The 21,484-nt window shown below is 43.6% G+C and overlaps 1 protein-coding gene across 1 annotated transcript in view; it reads right to left on the bottom strand.

The window, feature by feature from the left end:
* LOC147724369 (myelin P2 protein-like) overlaps nucleotides 1-21,276 on the bottom strand; it is a 45,101-nt gene extending 23,825 nt beyond the window's left edge. The window contains exon 1 of the mRNA XM_086965931.1: nucleotides 21,055-21,276. Within this exon, the coding sequence (XP_086822057.1) occupies nucleotides 21,055-21,124 (70 nt within the window). The 5' untranslated portion in view covers nucleotides 21,125-21,276. The remainder of the gene's footprint in view (nucleotides 1-21,054) is intronic.
* Between the last annotated feature and the right edge of the window lie 208 nt (nucleotides 21,277-21,484).

The following is a 21,484-nucleotide window of genomic DNA, read 5'->3' as shown; positions in this document are numbered from 1 at the left end:
AGTCAATAGATCTTGGTGGAAGGAATCCAACAAGCCTTTCCAACTGCAAGTCGACGCAGTGCACAGGGGTTCAGTTCCTGCGGCTCCCATGAGGGATACTGGCCTCAAACTTGGTGAGAAGGCAGGGCAGGCCACGAAAGCTGTGGAGAACCACTATCTGTGTTGCAGAACCTTTCAGAGTCCAGAGGAGCTCAGGATCAACAGACCAGTCAGCTTAGTTGCAGAGCCTGAGAATGCAGGGAAGTGATTCCTTCACTTTTCGGGAGATTCGTTCAGGTGTTTTTTGATGCCCACAGGCCTTGAAAGTTTCCTGTATGGTGCACAGGCACAGAAAATGGAGCAGACTGGATGGGAGACGAAGTAGAGACCACCTGAAGTCCAGCGAAGTCCAGAGTGCCCAGACGGTAGAAGAAGGAGTGGTTTCTGATTTGAATCTTGTCCCACGACGAATCTAAGGACCCACCCACAGGTAAGCCCCTAAATACTCCAAGGAAAGGGTTGGGATGATTCAGGGGACCCTCCCTGGGCAGGGTCTGGACAGGGTGGAGATTACTCCCATGTCCTTTGTCCAGTTTCGCGCCAGAGCTGGTTTGAACTGGACTATGCAAGTCTAGCGATCACAATGGGTGCAGGGTAAGGCAGGGGAAAGAAAGCCTGCTTTCTTTCTTTAAAGCGGGGACATAGCCACAAACATCCACCAGAGGGAGCCTGGCGTAAGTGGGACCACATTTCCCAGAGGCTTCGTGAGTGAATACCCGGAAGTCCCATGCCTACAAAGCCCTTCCAAGGCCACGGAACGGGGCTTGTCAATCCCGATTCCCAGAGTTCGTATGCGGAAGCCATTGAGTATTCCTTCGAGCAATTACCAGGTATTTCCTCGGCGGGGATCGGAGAAGTCGCGCTGAAGCGCTGCCTAATCCTCCGTCCATACAGCTACTTCCTTGGCGGCGTTCAAGGAGCTGCATTTAGAGGTTGTGGAGACTTCTCCCTGTTTATATCTCATTACCCGCAATACTGTAAGGCGGGTGGTTCCGAGACTCTGTGACGTTTGTGAGAACCGCTCAGGAGCGCGTTTGCTGTTCTCCGTCACGCGAGTCTTTTTGGGGCTGTATTTTTTGCATTATATTTTAAACTTAAACCGGATACTTTTCTCGGATATAAAAGTACTGGTGCACGCTGCAAAGTTCCTTGACCTTCTTGGAGCTCAGTAAACACAGAAGGACGTGTTCTTTGCCTTACCTTGCTGATTTTGCTTTTCCTGATTTCCCTTGCTGATTTTGCTTATTTCTTTGCCTTACCTTGCTGATTTTGCTTTCATTGTTTTACCTTGCTGATTTTGTGATTTGCCATCGCGCTGGTGCGCAAAATGGATGGCATGGTTCCCTGATAGGAATTGTGAAAACTATGAGCAAGTTGGCTTCTGATTCTGAGTCAGACACAAAGAGAGTTATTTCCTGCTTTCATGAAACTGCCAAACATGTTAGTATGTAATGAATGAGTGTCTATTTATCCTGCCAATGTTTGCTTAATGGTTTCCTAACCAAAGACTTCTTGTCATTCTTATCTGCAGTACCCCTGGGGTTAGATGGCTCTTAGCGTTCTGTGAGGGTCCATGCTGATTACAACCGAACCCATCAACAGGAGAAGTTTCTCTTTGGCAGAATTTATTATTTTATCCACTTCCCTTTTCCCTGGGGGGCATAGATACATAGAGGTGTTTACTTCACTCTGTGTGTTGTGCGTCCTGGAGAAGAAGGGGGGATTACTTCTATCCATCGTTCCTGCTGACATCTCTCAGAGGTTAGTGGTTCCATGTAAGTGGCCATTGACTCTGTGACAGCAAGGAGGCAGCAAATGTGCCCCTCATGCAGACTTGTTGGTGTTGGCAAGCACGTCCACCGGTCCCAATACACTAAATCCTGTCTGACTCCCTGTGCCAGGATGCCTATTGTTTGGAGGTCCAATTAAGCCACAACAACTAGGAAGACTGCATTACCAATGCTTGGGTCATTGTTCTACGAAATGGCTATTATATAGAATTTAGAGACCTTCCACCAAACTTCAGACAGATAATGATCAAAAGATCCAGGCATTTGGTACATCTTACAGGAGGGCTATCCATCGTTCCTGCTGACATCTCTCAGAGGTTAGTGGTTCCATGTAAGTGGCCATTGACTCTGTGACAGCAAGGAGGCAGCAAATGTGCCCCTCATGCAGACTTGTTGGTGTTGGCAAGCACGTCCACCGGTCCCAATACACTAAATCCTGTCTGACTCCCTGTGACAGGATGCCTATTGTTCTGCCTTCCCCTGCTCGAGCTTGGCTCAGCAGCAGAAGGGCAGAATCGTGTCTCTGGTTGGCAGCAACCATTTTGTGCGGTCTGGGTCTAGAAGGCTGGCACCAGGAACAATGAGAGCCTAACCAGCTCTTCCAGTGCTTGGGATCGTGGGAGGTATGATTCCACCATGTTTGATACCAAACATGATAGGATTAGTTGCAGCCAATTTCGAGATGGTCATCGCGTAGTTACGCGGTACCCCTCTATATGGTATATTACTGCTTCACTTACAACCCAAGAGAATGGACTCTGTAGGCTGTAGGGGTGAACTCCTCATGCAGGGGTACCCTCACACTTAGAAGCAAGCACCCTGCCATCAGGATTGAAAAGGCCTGTTATAGGGTAACTTATAGGTTGTAAGTGCAGTGACCCTAGATATAGGAAACCTATATCTTTAGTAAGTGGTGCTAGCACCAGCTTACACAGGCAGCAATGGCAGGCCGGAGTTCCATTTTGAATGGTCTCCCATGGGTGGCATAATGCATGCTTCAGCCCATGGGGGACCTCTGGGGTACCTATGCCCTGGGTACCTTAGTACCATATACTGGGGACTGATACCCCAGTATCCAATCTGGGATGTACCTAAGTACTGAATATAACAATTTAAATGGAAAAGCAGAGAGATTGGGGTCCTGATGAGCAGGATCCCAGTCAAACTAGTCAATAATAGCTTAGCAACAGCAAAACGTGGGGGTAACCATGCAGAAAGATCCTACCTTCCTACAGCTGACATCCAGTAATTTCCCATGCCTGGCTATACCCAGGCTAAGAAACTGATGATCTCAACAGTAATCCTGGCTACCTTAGACTAAATCGTTCAGAATATGGATTGGTTGGAGGTCCAATTAAGCCACAACAACTAGGAAGACTGCATTACCAATGCTTGGGTCATTGTTCTACGAAATGGCTATCATATAGAATTTAGAGACCTTCCACCAAACTTCAGACAGATAATGATCAAAAGATCCAGCATTTGGTACATCTTACAGGAGGGCATACATGTAACTACCTCAGAAGCACGCTATTACACCAAGCCCCAGGCAAAAGTGGGGAACAGGTTTTTACTCCATCCCATTCCTGGTGAAAAATAACTGGCAGTTCAACCAGTGTGGACATGCAAAAGACGACAAGTGGGTAAGGACCAAAGAGTTAATTTTCCTGAAGCAACTGTTAGTATCTATGGACCTCCAGGATGCCTACCTCTATTTTTGTGTCTCCATCTCAGAGCATCACTGCCAGTTTCTTTGCTGCCAAACTGGCTTTAATCAGGTCCCAGTATGTTCATCAATATTAATGCACCAGTGGTGATATTGCATGTTAAAGATATCTGCATGCACTCATAGCTGTATTAGTAGTTTACCAATATTATCTTCCCAGGATTGGTGGGAAACACACAGAAAGTATCTGCCCAGCTCTCCCATCGCTTGGAAGGCTCATACACTGTAAGATGTCCCACTACTCATAAAAGAAGTAGTAGGACTTCAACGGGGTGTCCTTCATAATAAGCCTGAGGGTGGATATCAGCTCCAAGACTATTGCATGGAAGGATGCCGTTGCAAGTTTAGGGTGATATATCTGCAACATAGGGCCTGGTTCCATGTTCATACATGCAAAGGAAGTCACTACAATTCTAAAGCTTGCCGTATTGGACCACAGCGGACCAAGATTTCGAAACAGCAATCCTGGTGGCAGACTGCTGCAGATCACAATCTTGGTTACACCCTAGGAACCAAGAGGAGAGTATTTCTTTGGACCGCTGTCTCAGGTGATGCAAATGGAAGTCAGTGGTCTCAAATGGGGAGCAACCATTAGATCTTTTCATGTCCATAAGAAACTGCCATCCCACAATCTCCTTCAGTTTTCCATAAGAAGATATTAGAGGGGAGGGGCGGGGGTGGCTAAGGATGCTTTCAATTAATGTTTGAGGGGGCAAGCAGGGCTGATTCCAGGGGAAAAGCCTATAATAGGGGGCTACAGTTTCCATGAGGCTCACAGAAGATAGCCTGTTTTCACTCACTGCAATACAAACGTTGTTGGGCAACACAGCTTCAACCAGGCTTAACTTTACAATCGGTAGCAGTGGGTATGTTTACTCTCACATCACTTATAGCATCCAGGCTTTGGAAAACAGTGTATGCAGTACAATAGCGTAACAATGTATATATTGCAGAAATAAATCAGACTGCACTCTTGCTGCAAAGAGAGGTCAAACACAATGTAGTAGATTGCCATACTCAATGATACTGTAAGCCCAGCAGTAAGAAACGAAGGTAGTAACATAGGTATGTGAAAAGCAATGACCAATTAGCAAAGCTGGTCAAGTTCCAATTCATTTCGATCTTCAAAGGAACATATTTTAATTCCACCAATGCCCATTACTGAAGTAGAGATGTATATAACGAAGTACCTATGAAGACAGAACCACCAAGAACATAAACTACAACCATATGTTAATACAATAGTTGTAAAAAACTTCTTTAGAAGCAATACAGTTCTACATTTCCATGGCTGTGTGTTACTTCCTGAATGAATGCTAAAAAAGGGTGAGCTCTTGTTCAATTTTATCCAGTCACAGGAGAATGGCTTTCTGTGTGGTAGGTATATAGCAGATTACCCTTTTCTCAAACCCTGGGCAAATCTTTGTCTTTCGCCATTTATGCCTCACCTTTACTCACTGCTCCCATTTCCCAGGGCTTCACGGTAATGGCATTCAATGAAAGGGCAACCCTCTGCCACTTTCTGTGAAGACTACAATAAATGCGGATACCAGCAGTTCCATTTAGGGGGCAACAGTGGTATTCCAGGAGGCACAGGTCAATGGTCTATTAGGTACAGGAGAACTATTTCCTGTTAATTGGTGCTCAATACTCTCAAATCTTTTTCTCAGAAGATCATCCACAAGCCAGTCATCAGAACCGACAAAATGGTGGCTGACGCTTATATTAACATCAGCTCACCCATTCAAAACACGTGAAAAACCTGGTCTTAGAGGTGGGCCTGTCAACACCTCAAATTAAAGGTATAGACAATGTCAAGGAGGATGAGAGGAACAGGAAATTCTCCTCCTACGCGGAATACTCAATATCAAGAAGGATTCAGGGTAGAGTTGCCAGAAGTTCAGAACTACAGAACCCTTATGACGCCATTTAAGGCAGCCCCCCTTCAAAATATGCATAAAATATCCAGATTTCAGGGCATGGGGATCAAGTATCCTTTCCCTGAATTGGCCAAATGGGATCCTGCATTTCTTTTTCTGTTTCTATTATTCTTGCACGTGAAACTAGGGATGAAAGAGGAAGAGGAAGAGGAGGGCTTGGTATTTGCTTCTGACCTCTCAAGCAAAGTTTTTCATGCTTTGCCATATAGCGATTGCAGCAGTTTGGAAGCTGATGCTCCAGTTGTGGGATGAGTAGCCATTTGGGAAACCTGGGGTCACTATGGTGGTATATCAGAAGGCAAATTGCTGGTGGCTCTACTTCTTAAGTTTTACGTTACATATCCTAACGTGGAATTTGTGTTTAGGTCTGGAAAGATTCCTTGCAGGCTCACCTGTTTAAACTCACAGAGCCTGTCAATATTATGGGCTTTAAAATGATGGTTAGTATTTTAATGGTCATTACTTTAACTAGCATATTGGAAGAATTAGGTGCGTTGCTATGGGGTGATTCCTCGATTCTTCGGTCTATTCCAGTTTCTGCACCAAAGCGTTTTGGCTACCGCCTTCAACTGGGAAACCCCGTTACCCCAACCAACGTGAAATGTAACAAAGGATAGACATGACATGAACCTCTCTCATTTCCTGTTTATTTCATCTAGACCGCATCCTACAGTTTTACAATTCGTCACAGTTGCACGCCATATTGAATTACATAATCGCAGTATCTCAGTTCTCTTTGTGTCAATTCTGAAGCCCAATTTCTTGGACGTGCTGACTTTTGAGTTTATGTTTCATTTAATGAGGGCCAGTTTGAATGAGACACCCGTGCAAAAAATGTAACACAAGTCTACTAAAAAGGAATGAATAGCACGCACGAGCTCTTAAAGCTATGGTTCAAGGGAGAGCTTTTTTTATCTTTTAGTTTATAAAGCCTTTAAAAAGCAATTCAATGTGAACATTAAGGAGACGCGACGAAAATAAGAATATGTATTTAACAAAGAAGCTTAGCGCGTCACCCGCCTTGCAGATCTAAACTCAAAAAGTGACAAATATTTTAGAAACAATTAGCAGTTAAATTTGCCGTTGGATTTTTCGTCCGTGGACAAACATGAAACCACAAACAAGGGCAGATTTTAGCATTTGAATTTTTTTAATTTGTTTTTAAAGCGCTCAGTTGTCGCGGGTAAAGGATAAGAGCACAACGAGGTGTAGTGTTGCCTTTTTTTGGTTTCTGATCGCAACAGATCTCAAGATTACCTGTAATTACGGCCGCAATAAATGCGACTGCCGTGGGCCGGGGGCGGGCAGTGTCCTGCCAGCAGTGGCGATGCATCAGGAAAGGCGAGCAGAATCAAACGCCAGCGGCGGCCGGGCTGGTATTGTTGTTACTTATTGATATCACGATGGCTGCAAGTTATGACTTGTTGCTATTTATTAGGGCGGATGGCCATTGATGGCCAGGGTTACTATTATGTCGAAGCATTTTAAAGTGCATTGTCCCACATTACAATACGCTATGTTGCCTTACATTCATTTATTTTCGTTTCTGCGGGGCACATCCTATGCTGTCATTATTTTCTACTTGTTCTAGTAGGAAGGAGCTGAGCATTGTTTGCTTCTAAGTGCTGCGTGCTTCTACCGGGCTTGGGCCCTGTCCGATCAAGCTGAAAACATAGGGAAAACATTAATCCATGTGCCGCAACACCCCACACAGGACGCCTATGCGTTTTGGCTACCGCCTTCAACTGGGCAACCCCGTTACCACAACCAACGTGAAATTTAAAAACAAGCACTGGCGTTGCCAATAGTTTTCGCATTTGGAAAGTTGGAGCTATTGGTTTTGTAAATGACATTTTATATTTATATATTGTTATTGACAATGCCAATAACGATATATAAATATAAAATGTCATTTACAAAACCAATAGCTCCAACTTTCCTACTGCGAGACCTATTGGCAACACCAGTGCTTGTTTTTTTACTTGTTATGTTAAGGAGGTAGAAGTGTAGCATCTATGAGTCATGGAACGTGTACATGTAATGGAATCTGGGGAAACTTGGGGATTTCAATATTGGAGGTGGCTGGGCTGGAGAGTGGCAGCTCCCTCTCGATACTTTGTACAATAAACTACTGCTTACCACAGAACTTGAAGTTGGCTCTACCTTGAAAGGGTCTTCACAGAAATCACCTAAGTAATAGTGACATGAAAGGCAGCCGAGTGAAGCTTCCAATGAAGAAATTGACTACTGAAAGAACACAGAAGGTCCACTATGGCAGTCTCAAACAGATCTCCAATTTGGGATCATAACACCACTTTCTGGAAGTGGTCCTGGAACAGAGGCAGGAAACACAACCAGCCAAATAAGAGGGTAAAGAAATGGAAAAGCATCACCTCAGAGTAGTGGAGGAGGTACATGTGTAGTAGCCTGCAGCTTAGAAAAGAAAATAGTCTTAGATAAGAGAATAGGCGTGTGTTGGAGCAATTTAGCAGAGCCCAGGAGTAGTCACCGAGATGTATCACACCCTGCATGGACACAACCTAAGGAAAATAGAGGAAGGCACCCATTTCTCCAAGAAATAACAGAGATAAACCCTTTAATTCAAGACACAGAGAGGGCTATCACCTGCATGTTCAAAATGTAGCAACTTGGAAAGCCCACAATAGAGGCACATCCCATGGGGAGACCAAAAGGATGGAATTATATCACAAACTGACATGAGATGATGTTCGAGATATCTGCTGGAGACAACCCAGACTTAAAAATTGGTGAGGGGGCATAATGGGCCTTGGGGCACACATAAACGAGCAGCCATTTCTAGAAGACAACCAGTCTGCTGAGAGTTCAACAACGAAAAGGGAACACACTGGATGTGAAGCAGTCCATAGCAACAGCCCATGAAGGAGCTCGTTGCAAGTATGTGACCTTGTGTAAAGTAATCTGGTGCTTATGTAAAAAGTTCTAATGCACTTGGCCAAAGTTTGCGCTAAATAAAAACTGCCAGCCGTTTTGAAAAAATAGATCTGTGCTCATGCGCAACTGACTTTTCAGAACTGCGCATACTTTGTAATGCTTCAGCACACCACAAACTGGACATGGGTCAGCCCCTCCCCCACCCATCAATGTCTGCAGATGTGTTATTCAGTGGCATGAGGGGAAGTTAATGGTTTCTTTGTAATTGATTTATGTTCCAGCTCCCATGACGTGGCTCTGTGTTGTGCTCCTGCCTTCCAGAGTGTAGTTCCACCTATCAGAGGTAGGAGAATTTCCGAGATAGGGTCCATGTGCCATCCAGGATGAAAGAAATGATTGATGAATAGAAGAGTGGTTGAATAAATGGTCGTGAGGATGACATGATGGATGGATATATGGAAGTAATGTTGTAATGGTTAAAGGATGTGCATGTTAACAAATAGATGGATGGAAGAATGGTTTGATTTATAGGTGGATAGAATGCTGGCTGGATGTAAGAACTAAATAGTAAAAGGATAGATGGACAGAATGGTGAAAGGGTGGATGGATTGGTGAAAGGATGAATGAACTGTAGTTTAAAAAGATATATTAATGGGTGGGCTAAAGGATGGATGGTCTTGATACTGGTTACATCTGGAGACAATATAATTTTAGTTGTGTGGCCTCGGCACATCGAAAAAACGATGAAGAAAGAAAATAACAATCGATTTTAACTGTCTTGGTCCAAATTAAGGATGCACATATTGTTTAATGTAAAAAAAAATATGTGATTAAAACAATACAGAATAGGGCATTTTCCTTATGAGTTTAACGTAATTCTTACCCGTATGTATCTATATATTTACTTTGAAAGGTGCCTTATATAGTTCAACACACACAACATTCATTAATGCTGAAGTGCCGCAATTGGTTATGGACTTTTTAAGAGCCCTTAACACATATGTATGTATTACCCCTCCACCCCAAGGTAATAACTTGCTGAAATGATGCATTTGCAAAGTTTATTGAGTTCCTAAAACTTGATCTGTTTCTAATGTTTCCTGCAGAAAATGTTTTTGTGCGAGTGACTTCTCCGAGTTTTTTCTCACACACGAAACTACTTTCTTCACTCACATTTTTGTAAAACGTTGCAATCTTCATGCAGTTTACAGAGGGCCACATGTACAAAAGTTTGAAATAGCGAGTTCCTGATTGCAAATTATTTTGGTAATATGTTACTGAATCGCTATTTGGGTTTGGTACATGTCAAAATGCATTTTGCGTATGCAAACGGAAAAGCCTTCATACATGTGACCAAAAGTTATTAACGTGTTAATAAATGTCAGAGTATGTCCAGACAAAGTTGGATAACTTACCTCACGGTTATTATTAATGCAGTCCTTTACGTTAAACAGAGATTCGTTCTAAATCCTTCAAATTTTTTTGTGCAATGTAAAGCTTAAATACAGTCCAATTAAGCGATTAAGCCAAGATCAAATAATGTGGGAAGCAGGGATGACAGCCCCCGGGGTTCCTCGCCCTCCACTAGTTAGCTTAATCACTAGAGCATGTTGCCTCCTGCCTAAAAGCACATTAAAGTGACTGCACGGATAAGCCGTTCTCTGAAACTTCATGAATGCCAAAACTCTCACGCTTGTATGATGATGTTGGCTTAGTTTGAGTGAGGGTTGATTCTGTGTAGCTATTAAACAGCTGCAGGACATAAAGGCAGGGAGGTGACAACATCTGTCGAAAATCACACTGTCCGGCTAGGAAGGAGATCAAGAATAGAACCCAACTTTACTGGACCTGCAGTTAGGTACTTAACCAAAGGATAACTTCTTCCTAATAGGCGCAGTAAATTCACTCCCACACTTACCTCTCAGAAACTCGTGAAAACAAAAACAAGCAGTTGATGGCTGTCTGGTTATTTCTAAACCTCTTCGTAGAAGGCAGACTATCTGACTCAAAATATCACCTCAAATATATTGCTTGCAAAATTATCACATTGTCTAACATTTAAAAGATCTGCTACAATGTCAAGTACAATGTTGTAAAGTGGTAGAGGCAACTTAGAGCACTTCAACCTATCCCAGGAACCCTCACATAGGACATGAGGACATACAACAGGGACATGGCATCTAGGTGACAGGAGAAAGAGACCCTGAATATCCTAGTAAAAAGCACACAACATTACAACCTACCACTTCCTGCCTCCTTCTCGTTCCCACTCATCTCCTTGCCTTACTCCCTAACCCAGTCCTCCTGCGTGATCCTCTCTTCTCCCATGTGCACTTTCTGCTTTTTGTGTCCTCCCTCCCCTCTCTTTGCTTCTCTGACTCCTCTTTAATCCACTCAAGTTTCTCCCACTTCCACCCTACAGTCCCACATAAACCCCCTTTTTCCACTCCTATCCTTCTCTACTTTTCAACTTCTCTCTCTAGCCAATAGTTCACTGGCAACACCATTCCACCTCACACCCACTCCAGCCATGATCCATCTTGTGAGAGATTGGGGCACTCTACTGGATTCAGGGTTACCATTGAAAGGTCCCAGTATCAGTCAAGGGACATTCATTGGTGACATAATCATCACATGTTGCTCCTTAATTCTATCCTCCAATTGCTCCTAAACCAACTATCCATCGCTGTAAGTGCTGAAAACTGCACGCTGATTCGTCGTGTTGCTCTCAAAAGAACTGCTGCTGTCATGCCCCTAAACACCTACAGGTAAGTTCTCTCCCAAAATGCCACAAGTGCAATGTTTGCAGGGTTGACTGGGGTATTTAAAGTTTCAGTTATAATACTTATCTAAGATGGTATCTTAACCTGACTGAGTAATCTCACTCCTCAGGGAACAAGACAGGTGCGTTCGAGGCATTAATAACTATCTGCTGCCTCAGCATTTTATATATGATGGAGCTGAGTTTTTGTGCAGGATAGGCCTAGTCTAGGTATCCTATCTTCATTGAACTCAGACAGAGAATTTAATATCAAAGTTTTTCTCATCTTCGTTGCATCTACTGATCATGGTGGGGCAAATCAGCACAAATACCCATAGGTTTTGATGCAAAGCCCAATGTACTGAGATAGCCAGACTGGGGTTTGAGTCAATAACTAACACCTCCTTGGAGGACACATTAAATTCTTTTGAGTTTATCTGGGAATACACATTCGTCCTGGAGGGTAGGTTTCCAGTACAAATTGTATGCGTAACAGCGCATACTCATCTCGGTATCATGGTGTGAGGCTGTGTATCGCTCAAGGTGCCCAAACTGTGCAACAGCAGAAGGGATGACAGGAGTTGCATCCCAATCTTATGGCCTCATTTATGAAAAGTGTTGCATCGCTGGGGAAAAACAGCGATGCAACACTTTTCATTGCACCCTGCTTGCGACACCATGGATACGCCACATTTACACAACGACGCTCCATGTTGCAAGGATTGGCCAGATACATTAGGAATCCTGATGTATCTTGTGGCGCAGTAATGATGCATTGCTGGAGTGTGTCAGCAACCTGATGTAATTGCAAGTCCCATGTAAAAGGCCCTGTGTCACTCCTTACACCTGCTTGAAGCAGGCATAAGGATTTGACGCAGTCAAGTCATAGAAGTGGCCCATTGAAATCACTGTGCCACTTCTACAAGCCTTTTTTCACGTGGGAATGCCCACCCTACATACCTTATAACTGATGCGGGTATAATGTAGTGTAGACATTTACAAAGTGACACATTGGCCTAGGACCCAAAAGTGGGATTCCCCATGGTAATTCCCGAAGGAAAATTTTCTCTCCTAAACAGGAAAATAGCAGAACAGAATTACACCAAACTGGCAAAAACATATAATTTTATTCAGAAAGCATGCAGTTTTTGAGGAATTCATGTTTAAAGAGGGGCTTGAGTTGGGCATAAAGGGGTTAACCCTCAGAAAAATGTGGGTATATCTATACAGTTGGTCCTACAGGAGGAGCCCACAGGACTGCCATTACCGAGGTACCAATGCAAAAATGCTTTTTCTTATATACAAAGCCCAAACTGAGATTCGGTAACCTTTTACCGAATCACAATTTGGGTTTGCAATTCGGTATTTAGAAGGAGTGAGTTGGGTGCATCCCATCCAAATACCGATTTGCATTGATATGTACGAATGCTCTGCAACCGAAATACGGTTGCAAATCATTCGCAATTTACAGCTAACTCAGAGTTGGTTGCAACCCACTTGCAAATGGGAAAGGGACTCTTTGGGACACCTTCCTCTTTGAGAATGACTGAATTAATCTTTTTTTAAGAGCAAGTAACGGTCCAAGGAACCACTGCCTACTCTTAAAAATGAAACTTCAAAGTTTCATGTTTTTTTGTAAACGCATCCTGTTTTCCTTTAAGGGAAAGGGCCTGCAGTTTCAGAAAACAAATATTACTTTCTTTAAAAGCAATCGCAGAGACAGTGGTCTGCTGATCCCAGCAGGCCACCATCCCTGTGATGGCATTGAATCGTAGTGGGTCACAAATTACTACTTACCTCATTAATATTCATGAGGTTGGTCTATTTGCTACTCACTACAAATCGCTCATGAAACTCAAGTTTCATACAGTAAAACAGATGTCTTCAAACTGAGGGGGGTGACCTCCTAGCGGTCCATGGATGGTTTTCAAGGGGAACAGGAATGCCTCTGCAATTACATGCAAATGAAAATGGCTTTGCACTGCAGCCTCATTTCCAGGCTGTCTTCATTTACACGCAGCCCTTGAAATTTGGATTAAAAAGATTGGGAATAGTGATTAGGAGTATCAAGAAAGTTGGCTAAAAAGAAAATAACTAAATAGTCTGAGTATTTTGTTTTTTCGCTCTCAGCTAACTGCACATAAAATTATGAGAAAACAGATTAATTGAAAAACAAAATCAAGTTAAACTGACCCTTGGTAGATGTACTCTTTTATGTTATGAAACTTAAGTTGGCAATTATCATCACTGCAGATGTCTGTGAGTCTGAAACTTGAGCAAAACATAATTGAACCCTTTTTGACAAATTGGGGAATAGTGACTTTTGTACTGATATTGCGGTAAGGTGCCAGCCTGTGACAGAAAGCATTGTGAATATGCAAGTTATTATTTTAACCTTGCATTATACACAGTCTAGCAAAGGCTGCTGCAAAATGATGAAGTGTTTGAAATAAAAACATGTTTCTACAAAATATAATTTTTAACCCCTTCGCTGCGGCGGCTATTCCGCCGCAGCGCTAAGGGGGCGGGCGGCCGCGCGGCGGGTCCATGCTGGTGACGGAACCACTCCGTCACCAGCCGCAGTTGAGCTGTGTTGATGACGGAGCAGTTCCGTCATGGCCACGCCCGCTCAATAGAACGCCCAGCGCAGGTGCGGAATCCGCGCCGCGTCGGGCGGGCCATGATGGAACTGCTCCGTCATCAGCACAGCGCCACCGCGGCTGATGACGGAGCAGTTCCGTCATCAGCATCGATGCGGTTAACCCGTTTACTGCGGTGAACATTCCGCTGCGGTGCAGGCATTCGACGGAGTAGGCAGGGCTGCGTCGGCCAACGGTCGTGCGCAGCACCCAGCAGGTAGTGGTTAATAATAAGTAATCAGACTGTACCTAATACAAGCATTTTTATGAGGATCTCCATTATTCTAGAGCTCATCGGATAACACCCATACATTACCTCGAAAAAAAAATATTTGCCACTATGAAACATTAAGCAGGAGCACTGGAATTATGTGGTAAGAAAGGACCAAATTATGAAACAGGATTGCTTAAATTAGGCAAGAAGAAAGGGTGAGTTATGCAGTGTAATCCAGCACATTTTGTGGTTAGCTGTACTTCCTTTCTTTTGTCATCTTTAGTCATGGTAACTCCTGTCAGGTGAAATATTACACCTCATTAGTACCAGTTTAACATCCAAATAAATCAATAAACAACTGCAAGATGACCAATCAACCTTTATGAAGGGCCTTCTACTGCTCCAGAACACGTTGCCAGCTACATTTTAACACCTTGGCTGCTAGGGGTTTTCCAGCTGGGTGCTGCAGATGCTGCTTCCCCATTGTTCATGACAAAGCCAGCTCGTCATAAGCGCAGGGCAGGTAACACCCATGACGAGCTGGCTTTGTCATCAGCACTGAAGGGGTTAAGTAACTTTTGATCCGTTTGAACTCCAATCACATTTTTTTGCTAAAAGCTGCAAATTATGCAGCAGATGATGGATTATGTAGCAAATGCAGTAAATCAATAACTATGTGGGAAACGCTGCTGCCTCAGACACTTAAAAATACCAGTGACCCTGGCGTTAAGTAACTCTATCAATTAATGGCTGTAAGAGGATATGGTGTAACAGCCATAGTGGCCGACCATGAAGCTGGGGAGGACAGGTTTGTGTCTTGGCTAGAGGTTCAAGCATCCTGTGATTCTGGGCAAATCACTTAATTTCTTTGCACCTGAAAAGAAATTAAGGTGTCCGTCTGTAATGCAACTGGTGCTCATGTAAAGCTCTCTGATACCTTCGGGACAAGTTTGTGCTATATATGAAAATGCAACAAAAAAAAGGCTTGTTTCTTCTTTAACTGTCTGCACTATCACCCCACCATTGCTTTCAGACAGAGGCACCTCAAAGTCAGCATTAACCATTCAGAGACAGATGTTTTTGTAAAAGGTGAGTCCAGGGGGAACCAAGGAGGAAGTCAGTAGGGTTCCATTCAGATGCAGAGCTCTGATCCTTTCAATCCCTTGGGCCTCAGAGTAATAATGGTCCATGAGAAAGAGGAAAAGAGTGAGATTCATAAATTTAGTCAAAGAGATGGCATGGAAGATGAAAAACTGTGTGGGGGCTTCATCGTTATGGTTACAAATGGCCAGAGACCACTTCCTCAGAGAGATACCCCAAGGAAGGGGATAATATAAGGGAGCTTTTTTATACATAAAAAGGGCAATCCATTAGAGCAGCAGGTAATGCTGTCAGGTGTGTAAGTGGCAGCTGCTGCTCAATTACGGAAGTCTTACCATGAATTTGAGTGGGTGCCCATTTTCCTTGCTAACATTAGAACCCAGGTTGCCCTTGCTGCTTTTTAACATAAAGGTGCAGAAAAATTCATTGGTACTGCAGGTACAGTGGCACTAGGAACCAGAGGTATGAAGAGCCAGCCAAACCTTAATTATGGCTGTTTACTATCCTTCCTTCTTAGCATTAGGGCCCACTTTTCAGAGCAATAGGCCATGGGAAGGGGAAAAGTAAAGCAGTGAAGACACCTTTGTTCGGCCCCAGAGAGATGGCAGAGAAGGGTGTGTTGCTAGCTGGGAGTTCTAACATTAGTGAATCAGGTTCAGCAACACTGGGGCTCAGGAATCAGAAGGGCCCGCTGTACACAATTATGACTGTCTCACTTTGAAAAAGGTTGCTTGGGAGCTGATTTTCCTTTCTAACATTAGGACCAAAGGCACAATTGCAGATAAAGTGAGACAACATGTGATAGCTTTTTGTGTGAAAGGGGCTGTTTCAAGATTAGTGTGATGGTCTGACATGGTGGCAAAGAGATACAAGAGGCAGAGGAGATAGCCTACTACTCAGGACTTAAGTCATCATTAGTGCAGTATCTGTAGTTGCTTTGGGGTCCAGGAGTGCAAGGGGCTTACAACACCTCAATTCTAGGGGACAGTCTTTTTGGGTCCATAACTGTTTTTGTTTGATTCATTTGCTGTTTCGTAAGTCGCATATTTAGTGTGGTTTAGGAGCTACAGAAAACGTACTCCTGAAATAATCTCAAAAGTCATGCGCCCTTTCCCTTACAATCACACAATCTTTGCTGTAAAATTTTGGAGGGAGGCCTGACATTAAATGTTTTGCTTAGGGGGGCTCGGAGCAAAAAAGTTTGAAGACCTCTGCATTAGAAATAGCAATTTCCAAATAGGTTTTTGCAAAAAACGCAATTAGAAAATCGCTATTACTAATTTTCATACATCTAACCCTAAATGTGATATATCTCAGAACCAGGATAGATGAAATTTAGGAGCGTGCTCTATTGGGTTAAATGAACTAGCAATGAAAAACAGGAAACACATAAATATGAGGACGCTTGAATAATTTTTGCTTTCCACACTTATGAAGTTATTCGGAGAGGAGTTGGCCTAATGGCTGGGGCAGCCGAACTCAAATCTGGGGAACCGGGTTTGAGTCTCAGCAAGGATGCTCAATATCCTGTGATTCTGGGCAAATCACTTAATCTCCCCGTGCCTAACAAAAATTAATGTGTCCTCATGTAACGCAACTGGTACTCATGTAAAGCACTCTGATACCCGATACCTTCGGGTCAAGTTTGAGCTAAATAAAACGCAGTTAATGATTTCTTTTTTTAATCGTCAAATTTTTTGGGGGGTGGGGCTGTCTACAGGCCTGAAATAGAAGTGGATTCCAATAACGTTCATGTGTGTGTAGAGACAAATTATATCCAGAGGCAAAAAAAAAATTCCTGTGGAGAAATATAAGAAAAAAAAATATCAATGACTCTGATTTTCTGACTACTGGCGAATCCGTCTGGCTATATACAGAGAAGGGAGAATAATCTCAAAATAAAGTCACAACTACATACATTTCCAGGAGTTCTCTGTGCTATGTCTATGAATCTCTGAATAATGAGGACTCTACCAAGCGGAGGGCTTTGTGAATCAAGACCTATAAACCAAGTTGCTGACGTGCAGCAAACATGTAATTCTGTATCCATTGCACTTAGATATGAGTGGCTTGTGCTGGAGAAGGACAAGTACACTGGGGCCTAAATCTCACAAGAACGGTGATGGATTAAACCCAGATCCGTTTACTGGGTGTGAGTGTTTGATTGGTTCAGATGCACCGTCTATCATCACCCACTTTTGTACCACTTTGTTCGCCATAAGTTGGCAGGGTATGCTCAGACGTGAGTCCCTTTCTCACTTTGCCACTGGATTCAAGCAAGCCTGGCTGAAACCGGCTGCAATGCCAGAAACCGGTCCCAGGAAGCTTGTTTCCGGTCCAGGGAAGGCATGGCTCGGCAGTTCGGGCTGGACTGTTCCCATGAGGCACAGGGTCAGACTGATTTGCATATGGCCATGTCTGAACAGGAGTTGCAAAGTGGGCTAAAGAACATTGATGGATTAAACCCAGATCTGTTGACTGGGTGTGAGTGTTTCATTGGTTCAGATGCTCCGTCCATCACCACCCCCTTTTGTACCGCTAAATCTCACAATAAGCATTGTGAATGGTGAATACGGGAATTCCAAGCATGTACTTTGTATATGGATTTTTGATCACATGCACACATGAAAATTAACCTCAGAGAGATGGGTGTGGGAACGCAAGACTGTCCTGGCGATGTGGTTTTGACCTAATGCCAGTGTCTGACTCTCTGGGAAGGACTGAAGAGTGGTGGCGACTGTTGGCTGCAGAGAGGCCGCAGCGGAATGTGGCCTACACCTGAATGCACTGGTGCTGGAACATTTTTCAGAGCGGGGTGCTGATGTCAGTGTTATATATCAGAATTCGTAGGATTTGTGAAAATCCGAACGTCACAAAAAGAACAAGTGCAGCAAATAAGCCATGCCCATTCAGCAGCAGAGTGGTAAGGGTGTAGTAGATTTTTGGAGCATACTTTCACAAACACATTGCTAAAGCATGGTATGGTAGCACTCTCTCATACACAACCCGCACATTTGGCTTTGAAACACCCACTAAATTTGCACAAACATACAGGTTGACTGGTAAAACTATAAAGTGTACAAACCATGTGTGGAAAAAGGATTTCAGCGAATATTTATCATTTTTATATTTATTAAAATGTTTGTATCCATCACACTTTAAAATTAAATATGTGCCTCCCTCATTTGTGCTTTTCTTGGTTTTATAATTTCAAATATTTTTATAGTTTGTTTACAAGTATTCAAATGTTGTTGTTTATTGAAAAAAAATGACATCCTCCTGACTTCGGTTCTCAGTCCCTGTGCCCTAATAGGTTCGGATAGTACATTTTATAAAATTCCCTCACGTTGTGGTCACAAAAAGAAAAGTAAACACCAATATTCCTTTAAGCAGCAATTTGTCAGAAAACATAGCCTGACGCTTGACCCCTGTCTTTGAATACATTGGAAATGCGACAAGAAAAAGCCAAATGTAAGGACATCTTTATTGCAATCAACCCAAATGTGCTTATACTGCGAGGCATTGCAATTTAGCACTCAACGTTAGGGTACACAATGGGCAGGGAAATCGAAAAATAGGAGTGATTCAGAATTAGACACTAAAGGAGGGTAAGTGAGAGCTTACAGCAGGTTTATGCCAGTTGATACCCAGCTGAATAGGTACCTGATTGTGAGAGTCCCCAGTGCGCTATTTAGTATTTCTTGCATCTGATAAAATTAAACACTCTTGTGTTCGAAATGTGAGTGTGATAAATAGCACCTATTCCAAGATGTCCCGTATTGATGGGGAATAACATGCGGATATTGGTACTTAAAACTCCAAAATACGCACGTCCAGGTAATTTCCCGGGAACCTACAGCTAATTTTGACTTGCTGTAATTTGGCATGGGGTGCAGACTTGACTTTATTGCACCTGGTAATTACCAGGTGTGAGAAAGTTGATATAATTCATAATTGTAGTCCCTGTACATAAAGGGGTTAGCACTTAGATAAGAATTTTCTGGCATAGTCAAAGTCGGGCCATGGTGATTGATGGACCCAAGCTGACAGAGAAGTGGAAAAAAGTCTGGTTGCATTGAGAATTTGTTGTGAGTAGAAAAATCATATCCAGTCCTCTTTCCTTCCACCCTCTGTAGCTCATGGATGTTAGCACTAGAAGTACATTTCAGATGTTGCTAGGTATTATTGGCATACTGCTGGACAGAGATGTCTCCCCAGTTAGAAGATCTCACAATTGCTCCATGTATCAGTTAAATGCTTTTGTGGTCAAGATCGACCCTAGGGACACAGACTGTGACAAGGAAAGGTGATGAGAAGCAGAACGCACTTTCTTCATGAATTAGAAACGCCTCCTGGGTTGTGAGTGAAGCCACTCAGGGATCACACCTCCTCCCATTCTCAAAGATACAGAGACATTGAGCACTCCATGATCGTTTGTCAGATGCCTTCAGAAGGTCAAGGAGCATCGGCAAGTAGGCACCGCCCCTGTTCAATATAATATTAAATGGTATCTTCGAACAAGTAGGGTGGCTGTCTCCACTTTACATAGGGACCAGAATCTTAATGATATGGTTACAGAAGAGAATACAATGCATGAGATGGCTAGTCCAGAAATTAAAATGTTCAGGAGAGTCACCTTTGGAAGAGCTGAGAAGGAATTCTGGTCATATCTGAGAGCAGGAAAAGGCTATGTGATAGGGATGAGTTCATCACTCGATGACATACACTGTACCTATCCATGTTCAAGCCTGAAAATGACTGAAAACACTGGTGCCCTTAAAGGTCGTGAACAAAGTGTATCACCCTGCAGATGTTCATGAGGCAGGCCAGGTTATCCTCTATCTGGCTGAGAGCTGTAAGAGCCGAATAGACTTGGAGCTCGCTATCAGTTGTAGCTGCAGAAGGTAACACGAGTAGAGAAGAACTGGAAACTCTGCACCTTTTTCTGTGCCATTTAATACATTCACTAAATAAAGCCGCTCGAATCTTGACACTTAAGTTTAGACAATGCTTAAAGTTGACTTATAAGGCACTCTAAAAAGTATACTGCCCGCTCTTAAGGAATTTAATACGCTTATCTTTTACTGTAAGCACTCCAGATGGAAAATGAGTTCGATTTTAGAAGCCTACACATGTTGGTCTATTTACTAATAAAGTTCAATAAAGTTTATGTTTACTATGCAAGACTTTGTTCAAAGTGTCTGTTGTAATGAAAATAGTACAAATCACTATTGTTATTTTCCTAGACAATAATAATAATATTAGAAATTGAACCGGCATATTTTAGTTTATCGAAGGTGCTCTAGGCATCGCCAGGGTTCATCAAATCCACCCAATATTACATGAATAGCAAAAATGGCTATCCCCATACCCACCTCCTGCAGCAGTGCCCTGAGAGCTGCAGAAGCCTGGTGGCTGAAATGTCCAGGGTAAGGCGGAGGGCATGCCACAAAAGGAGACAAAGGGTATCGAATGTGAAAACGCAGAGCACAATCCTCCTGCCATTCTTCTTCCCAGTGAAAAGACCGCTTGCAATTCAGTTTTATACTGCCAGGGTGGTTTCACGTGTTTCCTTGCCATGGCTCTATTGGAATTCTGTAAACGTGGCACATTTGTGGAGCGTGAATTCATCCTCCAGCTGGGACAGTTCTGGTTTAACAAATTGCTCATTTTTGTCGAATTAAGTGGGAAACAGACATGCGAACAAAGCGAGGAATATAGTGTTTCTTTTTCTGCAATGTATGGGAAGGGCAACTGAGCACCACCGGTCATGAGCAGAATGGGTGTAGTGAAGTACAGCGCGCGGCCAGCTGGCCCATGCTGTTCAGTAAATAAAAGTTCTTATAACATGAAATGAAAAGGCAAGCAAGACTAGGGCTCTGAAACAGGCGCCTCTTTTCAGAAAGGGAGGACAGTTAAAGAATGCCTTACCTAGCTCTTTCATGTATGGGTCAAAGTTGTCACTGGAGACCAGTTTCCAGGTTCCGAAAAGGCACTCCATTGGAGCTGCGCGCCGTGTAAGACAAGAGGCCTCGGGGAGAAGAAGAAGAGAGCGGCTGGCAGCGGAGGAGAGGGAGGCGGAGTGTCTGGGACAGAGGAGAAAGCCCGCATTTAAGAGCCGTCCCAGATCCAGGCAGGTGCGTGGTACCAATCTGCAGCGAGCACGTGAGCCCCGCCCTCGGACAGCCCAAGCAGGGTTTCCGGTGAAGCCTCGGGCCCCAGGCGCGCGGGCGTGTGATGTTCCTGGCAAGTGCGGACAGGCGCGCGCCGTGGAACACGAGTGCGTCATGTTGTAGTGCGGGACGCATATGCCCGCACAGGCCTGCTCAAGTACAGGGCTGTTTCATAAGCCAAGCAGGGC

Source organism: Lissotriton vulgaris, chromosome 4_1 (genome assembly GCF_964263255.1).
Source record: "Lissotriton vulgaris chromosome 4_1, aLisVul1.2, whole genome shotgun sequence".
NCBI classification, from domain to species: Eukaryota; Metazoa; Chordata; class Amphibia; order Caudata; family Salamandridae; genus Lissotriton; species Lissotriton vulgaris.
The sequence above is the reverse complement of the archived record's forward strand: the minus strand, read 5'-3'. Positions and strand labels throughout refer to the sequence as shown.